Here is a 9,585-nt window from a genome sequence, read left to right as displayed (position 1 = left end):
GCTGTAGGACGTGCCACGAACAAATGTAGGTGATCCGTCGTTGAGTACGCTTAGTCCATAGTTGCATATAAAATTGGCCAAATCCCTTCCGCGATAATTCGTTGCAGTGCTACCCCAGAGAGGATGATGTGCATTAAAATCGCCGATCACAATGTGTGGCCTTTGTGCTGCTCGGAGAATGGTCCTCAGGTGGAAGCAGTCCATCTGTGCGCTTGGGTGTATGTATCCTCCTATTAGTGAGAATGTCCGCTTTTTATGTGTTATAGTCAGGCTCACGTAATCATTGCTGGTATGCGACGCGACTTCATGTCTCAAGAACGTCAAATCACGGCGTATACAAACGAGAACTTTGCTCGTACGTTGATCACTGCGGGACCAAATCTGGATATATCCAGATATACGAAAAGATGAAACCATATTCGGTTCACATATAACGATAACAGGAAATTGATATTTAAAAACCCATTGCCTGAAGTCTGACAGATGGCCGCGTAGGCCACGAGCATTCCATTGCATAGCAAGCGACTGGCGCATGCGTTCTTCGAATATCAGTGCCATGTTCACTTACTGAAGAACCAGTAGAAGAGGCTCCAAAGCCTCAAGTAGCTGCACAGCCGCCTTAGCAGCGGGAGTGTTTAGGCTGCTGAGAATCTTACGCATCGAACCCATCAAATTTTTAAGCATAGCCTTGACACCTGCGTTGTCCATCTTCTTTTTTTCTTCGTTGGTGGTAGGGGCACTATGTGATGATGGCGCTATCGTAGCTCTTGACGGTAGTGAAGGCCACTGAGTCTCCGACGTGGGGAAAGCCAATGACTGGTGACATTGTACTTGCGTGGCCTGTATTGGCATTTAAGCATCTGTATCCTCCTTTCTGGCCGACAAAAGTAGGCTAGCAGGTGGTGAGGGCATGGTTTGTTGTGTCGAATTCGATAAGCTATGAGCACTGCTGCTTCGTTTGCGTCGGTGTCGTGAATGATGTTTACGGCGCCGTACAGCCCTTGCAGCTTCTCTGTGTGTGGAGTGGTCTCTAACCATCTTCTTCAGGATACTAATTTCATTCCTCATTTTGGGACATTCCTTTGATGTTGGGTCCTGGGCGCCTGAGCAGTTTGGGCATTTGGCCACAGCATTGCAGTTATCACCATTATGAAGGCCGCCGCAATGCTTGCAGGTTACTGCACCCTTGAAAACTGCACTAACGTGCCCAAATTTCATGCATTTATGACATTGCAGAGGTTTTGGTACGTAAGGACGTACCGAGTGCCTCACGTACCCAACTTTTACATGTGTGGGTAACGCCTTCGACTGAAACACTACTTTAACACATCGCGTGCGTCCAAAGCGGTGGAAACCAAGCACTGGAGCCGACGATGACAGCAGTTTCTCGAGACTCGAGTCTGTTATCTCTTCATCTACATCGTATATAACTCCTGTTGTCGTGTCTTCGTCATACGCGGAGAATGCGCGTATCCGGAATGTTTCCTAATCGAACAATCGCTTTCAGCGTGTCCAATAAAGCGTTCGTAGTGACTTCTACGGACAGTATGTTCTTTCGAGTATTTATGCGTATTTCTACAACTTTTCCTGGAGCGACGAGCTCAAAGTACTCCGACAGGCTTTGCCTATTTAGAGAGTTCAAGTTGTCTGTCTTCGATGTCGGCACATACGAAATGGTGTACGACCGCATGCTACTCGCCTTTGTCTGTGCTTGCCGGCCAGTCGGCGATGTCCGGCTGATTTTCCTTTTCAGGCGTCGGCTTGGTACGACCACGTAGTCCCTGCCCGAAGCCATATCTTCAACGGAGGAGTCATCAGAATTCTCAACGTGGACCACGCTTGGGCCGGGGTGAGAACTTGTGTCAGACGCATTATGATGTGGTCGGCCCGGTCCCGGTTGCTGGAGGGGGTTTTGATCCCCCATTCTAAGGGGGAACGCCCCTCCGAGGTGTGTCGATTATTGAAAAGTCTAGGCAAAAGAACTAAAAACTCACAGAGCTCGAAGCAGAGGCTGTTCTCAGTGACAACTTCTTCTTCCTCGTCCTTAATGATGCTGATTTTAGGTGACATATCAACCCTTCTTTGTGCTACACATATCGTCGATTCCCACTGTGCGTGGGATCTGCCAATTTTTTTATTTTTAGAACGTCTGAAGAGCGTCGACTTACACATAGAAAATGGAACGCACTATCGGAAGCAAAATGGGAGGAAGCACGCAGGCATGTAGCACATGCCTCGAACCCAACGTTTGCTGCATCGCAGGGTGGTTGACGGAAAATGTGGGGAAACGGAGCTGTCGATTCCGCTATACATTGTCACTCGCGCCTCACTAGTGCAAATCAGCAGCTAATGGCTTGTCATTTGTCAATCATGATGATAACTCAGGAAAACAGCACAGTGCGGCGATTGCTGTTGGTCTCTTCTCTTTGGTTCCTGTGTACGCCTCACAATAGTTCAGACGCTATGACTGAAAGCCATTATCTATGTGTCATAAGAGATCGAGCGCAGTGCCAGCAATTTTGTGCGTTGACTGAATGTGATTGAGTTCTGCGTTGTGCGAGTGCATGGAAATGCTTTGCCCGATATTGCAACCTCATTTTTGACAGCGTGATGCGAGTGTCGATCGAATTGAGGTTTGAGGCTGTTCGCCACGTGCTGGCGTGTTCCCAGACACAATGCTTGCCATATCACATTGAATATACCCAGCCAAGATCACAAATATCTTACGAAATCGCTCGTAAAGCTGTAGAGAAAACCCAGGCTACTGCGATAAATATAGTTCGTGAGATATTTCTGGACGTTTGAACATTCCTCACGTTAGCCCTAATGAACTGGCTTAAATTGCAGCTTTGGCCGCCAAACAATGCGCTGCCACTGCATTGTTCTTGTCGACATGATGAAATGAAGCTGTCGTTCTTAGAAGAATGGCTAGACACGTTTCGAGCATGCATCAATGACATATGCATGGCAAAAGACTCGGCACTTGCATCAGAAAATAAATGTACTGTCAATTCTTTGGATAATTCAAGAATTATTGGGGTGAAGGCCAAGCACGAATGAACTTTTGAAGGGCCAGATGCTGTGTCTGATTTGCTGCGAGCAGTGCCACCCCATGCATAAGTTATGTCTGCTGTGTACTGCTTGTCTTTATATTTTCCGTCTCAATACAAGATTGCCACGCTTGCGGAAACTCACCTTTCTTTTTCCTCGCTGCATCCTTCGGGGAGAAATGAAGGCTGACTCTTGTAGATCCTCTGTTTGTACACTGCGGTACACAGCCCATGCGATTGCTTTTGAAGCCTTCAAATTAAAGCATTCTGTGGCCACGATGACGATGCGAGCAACATAAAGTGAATGCACCCAGGAGTGCCACCGCCCCGCCGACCGATACCCTTTGAAAAAATCCCGCTGGTGCCCACGGGGCGGAGTTACACTCTACAAAACTTGCGAATAGTCTGACGCCAAGCGCGACTGGCGCGACCAGCGTCCGTCATCGCGGCCCAATGGAAACCAGCGCGAAGTGTGCCAGGCTGCATTTGGCGCCAATGCGTTATGCAGATGGGGCTGAGTCTGCCTATTTTTGAAATCGAGGGATGCCGGATGTGCTGAAACGCGCATGCGTCAAAGCAACGCTGCGGGCGCCTGTGAGTATATGGCAGGACCGGCACCTGGCGCGGCAATGCTGGCATGATGTGACCTAACGAACGCCGGTGCGCACGCGCCCTGGGTCACGTCGAGGTGTATTAGCACCTTGACTTTGGCGTGCAGTCATGTTGTTACATGACACGCATCTACACGGACGAATATCATGTTTGCCCCTGTCACATACCGTCGTCATCCATCCACGCCCCGTGCTGTCTCGTCGTCATCCATTCATGCTGTCTCGCAAACCAACATGCAAACGAGTGGAGGTTAGAAGGCTCATATTGAGAATGAGGCCAAGACAGTGCTCTGCAACTTAGACACCCGAGCGAACTGTTCAGTGATTTCGCTCAAGCAAGTGAAAGTAGTTACAAGCGCTACACTGGAGGCAAACAACAGATGTTCTTGCATGTTTTTGGGAAAAAAAAAACGCAACGGGAAAACTGACCGTCATGCTACAAGCAAACATGTATCTGCCCAAGCACATTTTTTTGTTGTTGTGCAAAAACGCGTGCCAAGAGCTCCCAGCATTGAACTGTCTCAGAAGCTAGGACTCATCCAACTTGTGGCAATGCTCAAAACTACAGAGAACGAACTTTATCAAGTGGAAAAACTATTTGCTGACACATTGGAAGGCCTCGGTGAGCTACGTGGTGTGGTTTACCACATGAACCTGCACAAGCGATGTCAAGGCGTAGTCAAGCCTGCCCGCAGTGCTGCACTAGCTCTCCGTGAAAAGGTGAACGTTGAACTAGACAGAAGAGAAGCAAATGGAGTCCTTGCGCCTGTCACCGACTCGACTGAATGGGCAACTCAAAAGGTAGTTGTGGTAAAAAAGACAAGATAAGGATTTGCTTGGATCCTGTCGACCTTAACAAGGCACTCCTAGTGAGAGCACTACCACATGTCGACGCTCGAAGACGTCGTGACCAAGATATACATTGCCAAGTACTTCTCCATGTTGGGCGCTGCCACTAGATTTTAGAAAATCCGACTTGACAAGCCCAGTTCATGCTTACGCACTATGAGTACGCCACACGGAAGATGCAGACTTCCACGGATTTTATTTATAAATTCCAAACGTCGGAAGTCTTCTAGAAAGCAATGCATCAAACATTTCAAGGTTTCGATGGCATAGACGTAGTCATAGATGCCGTACTGTTATGATGTTCAACTAAGGAGGAGCACGACAGACGACTGCGAAATGTTTTGCAACGGTGTAAAGAAGTAAATCTCAAGCCAAACGAGGCCAAGTGCCACTTCTGAGAAACCAATGAACGCCATCTAGGGTTCAAGCTGACCGACCAAGGACTTTCGATTGACCCGAAAAGAGCAAAAGTGATTCTCGCAGTTCAAGTCCCACAGAACAACAAGCGAATCAAGACATTCCTGGGAATGGTAAACTTTTTTGCCAGATTTATACCGGACATGTAGCAGATAAATGCATTACTGCGTGACTGACTGAAAAAGGATAAAACATGGGTGTAGACAGACGCACAGCAGCAAAGCTTCGAGAGCCAACGAAAAGCCTTGTCCTAAGCACCGGTCCTGGCATACTACGACAAGACACAGCCCATTGTGCTACAAGAAGATGCCAGGAAAAATGAAGTAGGAGCAGTCATCCTACAAAATGAACACCCCTTGACTAACTGCTTCTCGCTCACTAAGAGAAGTAAAAAAGAAGTATGCACAAATTGAGAAGGAGATGTTAGCCATTGTTCATGGATGCACCAGATTTGACGAGTATGTCTTTGCACAGCCCAAAATCTAGGTGGAAAGTGACCACCGCCCACTCGAGGCAATCTTCTAGAAACTGCTCCTCAGTGTCCATAACAACTGCAAAAGATGCCACTGACACTCCAAAAGTATTCACGTCAGATTATATATGAACTAGGAACTGAGATGTTCATAGCAGATGCCTTGTTTCGGTTTCCGTCAAAGAAGAAGGTGCCACAATAAGGCACTTCCAAGCAAATGTCGTGCCAGAGTTGCTAGTCTCCACCGAAAAAAAGCCGCAGATCAAGCTTGAGAAAAGTCACAACAACCTATGTACCCTTCTCATAATCAAATGGTGATTTTGGGACGTTAAACCCCACAAATGAATCAACCTATGTACCCTGGACGAATGTGCAAGCACCACATGGCCAGAGAACAAAAGGTCAGTGCTTGAACAAGTTTAAGCTTACTGGCCATGCCTTTATGAAATTCATGTCAAACATGATATCCCTTTCCAATCCAACCAACTGATTGTTCCTAGCAGCATGAGCAACCATGTCCTAGACCTCCTGCATGCAGCCCGTGGAGGAGCAGGAAAGGTGGATCAACGCGTGAAAGATGTTATGTTTTGGCCTGGCACGTCAGCAGACATTCAAGAAAAAAAGCAGATCGATGCGCAAACATAAGCACAGGTACCAATGACTGCTGATGATTAGCCATGCAGTACCGAACTACCCTGGCCAACAGTTGGCATCGATTTCTTGTGCTACTGGGGAGATGAATATGGGGTCATTATCGGCTTTTACTTCTTTAATTTTGAGATTCGACGCTTGAAGCACACGACTGCTCAAGTCGTCTTTATGTTCTGCCAAGTATTCTGCGCTACTCACGGTCTACCTCGTAAGCTTATCAGCGACAATAAACCACTGTTTAACAGCCACAAATTTGCTGAATACATGAGCCAGCGTGACAATTAGCGCACCACATCAAGTCCGCACTACCGACGGTTCAACGGTATGGCAGAACGAGCTGTCCAAAAGGCGAAGAAGCTTCTTAACAAGACTTCCTACTGGACCGCAGGGTTTTACAGTGCCCTAGTAGAGTGGAGAAGCACTCCAAGAGACAAGGTGTTACAGTCCCCGGTCCAGCGACTGACGGGAAGAAGAACAAGGACACAGCTTCATGCCCACGCCAAGCTACTAGAGCTTAAGACAGTGCCCGTCAATCAGGTGATGCAAGGACTCAAGGAGATCCACCAGCAACAGGAGGACACCACCGTGGTGGTCTAGTGGCTAGGTACTCGGCTGCTGACTCGCAGATCGCACGATCGAATCCCGGCTGCGGGGGCTGCATTTCCGATAAAGGCGGATATGATGTAGGCCTGTGTACTCAGATTTGGGTGCGCATTAAAGAACCCCAGGTGAACCAAATTTACGGAGCCTCCCACTACGGCATCTCTCACAATCATATGATGGTTTTGGGATGTTAAACCCCACATATCAATCAATCAAATCAGCAACAGGAGGCGTACTTCAACAAAGGTACTACAGACCTAGCACGTTTATATCCTGGTTCTAAAGTCGTGTGTTTAACAGTCGAATTTCCGAGCAGCATTCAGAGATTGTTGTCTCCGAAGACCCAATACCGAGACTGTACATCGTGGCCAACGAAGATGGGGAAGAGTTCCGCCGCAACCGAAAGCAGATCCGAGCTATGAGAACAACTTATGCTTAACATAAACTACATCAACACAGCCCAAGGGACCCCAACGCCAACCACTAAGGCATAGTACCAAAAAAAACGCAAAAAGCCACGACGCTTCGTTGAAAAGTGCTGAAGCAATCAATCTTCTTACAAGAAAAAAAAGAAGATGTGGGCTACGGCGTTGCTGTGTGCGCCACCGACATCGTTAGCACAAGTAGCGCCATTTTCTCTTTTCTTCCATATACTGATTTAATCGATGTTTTTTTTTGTTGTCAGCCATCGATGCGTCCTATTATCTGCGCGCTGGCTCATACAGCCTCCAACAAACCATTCAGTGCAGGAGGTATTTATGTATCTCATAATTTCTTCCTCTTTATAATGCTCTTATGGGCAATAAAAAAAACGAAACGGTGAATTACCCACAGAAACATATTGAAACTGCATTTTTGCTTGGTCCAGTACTATTTATTGATTTTATTTTACGGCCAGTAGTGTTCCTATTACAGAGCCCAAGTCCGACGCTGGTGAACCAATTGAAGAAGTAGAAGAAGTTGTACGCATGCTGCCGTTGGTCGACCGTACGGAGGCTGTTGTCGAGGACGGAAACCACGCCCGCCCAGAAGTCGTCTCTAAGCGACAGCCACTCACCTGGCTTCCCGTGTTGCTGGTGGCGGTGATTCTTTCGTGGGCCTACTACGCCTACGTTCTGATCTTCTGCCAGGTGGTCGTCGCGCACGAGAGCATAGCGAAGGCCGTGGTCTTTGGCGCTGGATTCCATATACTGTTCTTCATGTGTGTATGGTAAGTCGCACAAAGCCCTAGTTTGCTTGCCGTGTGTGGTTTAATTGAGCGTTTCAAGAACCACCACCCACATTCTGCTTTGGGCTAACATACTCACGATTCTATGGCTCCCGACGCCGCGGCGGTGGGAGAAACAATATCATGGAGACTGTGCCTGGCTTTATCACAGCGTGTTACAAAGCATTGGGATCAATCACAGCACATGCTGTGGTACACACAAGAAGGTTTAAAAAATCGCTGGAGTGGAAGCTCCCGCAACGCTTTGCCAGCAGTAGTGAAGGCAGCTTTTGCTATTCTAAGAGCTCCGAAATATGCTATTTTTTGGTGGTGCGCACTCAGACATCAAGTGCGTTTGATTTTTAAGTGTAAAGGCTATGTTAAATGTAAACTAAACGATAGTCGTTTGCGAAGAAATAATTCGCAGAGACTAGTATAGGTGAATAATTCTGCTATAAAATTTGCCTTGAACTTGAGGCTTACTAAAGAAAACTAGTAACACCAGCATGCGTTTTGAGCACTAAGTGACCTGAAAAAGTTGTTACGTTGAACTCGCTGGGCGTGCGATGAAAACACTCCTTCTCAGTCACCGAGCGCCAACAGCTCATCATGCCCGTAGTAAGGTGACTGCCGCAGTCACCATTTTACGGTTGGCATGACTTCACTTGTGGGCAAGACTTTCCACTCCTCCAATTTTTTTAAAGCTCCTTGGTACATCCATGCAGGTTGGGTACAACCTTGATGGTATGATAGGTGTCTGTGTTGCGTGTGCTTTCGTACAGTAAAGACGCTGTACAAGTTATCCGAATTTGATTACTTGCGCTGTGTCACAGTAGTGCCAACTCCACTGTGCTAAGAAATACCGAACCCGAATGATTCAATATGTTTGCGCGTCTAGGTACTGCAAGTTAAGCAACCGCAAAACATTCAAAGGGACACAAACTGTGGGACCGGGCTAGTTTGTACTGATTGGCTACGTAAAGAGCGCGGGAGAATCACAAGCACAAGAGACCAACAAGGACGGCCTCGGCGCCACACCTCCTTGGTCCCTTGTATTTGTCCCTTTACCACGCTGTATCTACAAAGACATCGTTCGCGCCCTCGACGAGTCATCTCTGCCTGCTATATGCTTATGGTGCAGGCCGAGGATTTACTTTTCCTTACCTCACAATAAAGAATGTAGTTTTATTGGCTTTGGTACAACGCGTGACAGTGCTACAAGTACTGCTGCTCTTGCTATCCTTCAGGTCATACGCAAGAATGACGGGGACGACGATCTCCGACGTGCCACCTGCGTACATGCTCAGCGTCGGCGAGCAGCAGGCACTCGCCAACTGCCACAACAGGCGAGCGCAGCGTAGTCTGCTCGAGATGCTAGCATCGGAGAGGGGCATCATTACCGTGGGATCGGATGGTTGTGCGCGCTACTGCGAATCGTGTCAGCTGGTCAAGCCGGACAGGTGCCACCACTGCTCCGTATGCCGAAGGTAGACTCATGTATGCATCATGCATGTAATGTTGAAACCAGTGGCGTATAGCCAAGAGATGGCATGCAGGGACCACACCTTTCACCAGCATGCAATGTCGCATGCTGTCGTATTCTGCCAACGTTGTACGTTTCTTGGCTTAATGTCAACAGAACCACAAGCATCACAACCATCCCTATTGAAAATCCGGAGTTGGTGGATGCTGAAAGCGTTGGTTGGTATGGTGGAAAGAATACTG

At 47.8% G+C, this 9,585-nt stretch overlaps 1 protein-coding gene across 1 annotated transcript; it reads left to right on the top strand.

Moving 5' to 3' along the window:
* The first annotated feature begins 7,621 nt into the window (after nucleotides 1-7,621).
* Nucleotides 7,622-9,351, top strand: LOC142790059 (palmitoyltransferase ZDHHC2-like). Its single transcript, XM_075885101.1, has 2 exons — nucleotides 7,622-7,863; nucleotides 9,108-9,351. The coding sequence occupies exons 1-2, from the start codon at nucleotides 7,622-7,624 to the stop codon at nucleotides 9,349-9,351; spliced, it is 486 nt and encodes a 161-aa protein (XP_075741216.1).
* The last annotated feature ends 234 nt before the right edge of the window (nucleotides 9,352-9,585 follow it).

Source organism: Rhipicephalus microplus, chromosome 2 (assembly GCF_043290135.1).
Source record: "Rhipicephalus microplus isolate Deutch F79 chromosome 2, USDA_Rmic, whole genome shotgun sequence".
In the NCBI taxonomy this organism is placed as follows: domain Eukaryota; kingdom Metazoa; phylum Arthropoda; class Arachnida; order Ixodida; family Ixodidae; genus Rhipicephalus; species Rhipicephalus microplus.
This window is presented reverse-complemented; position numbering and strand designations above follow the sequence as displayed.

What these genes read in the sequence shown, in the direction of transcription:
- LOC142790059 (XM_075885101.1), top strand. Translation starts at nt 7,622, where the DNA reads ATGCTGCCGTTGGTCGACCGTACGGAGGCTGTTGTCGAGGACGGAAAC. An exon ending in CTGTTCTTCATGTGTGTATG is followed by an intron (nt 7,864 to 9,107) that starts GTAAGTCGCACA and finishes GCTATCCTTCAG; the next exon opens with GTCATACGCAAGAATGACGG.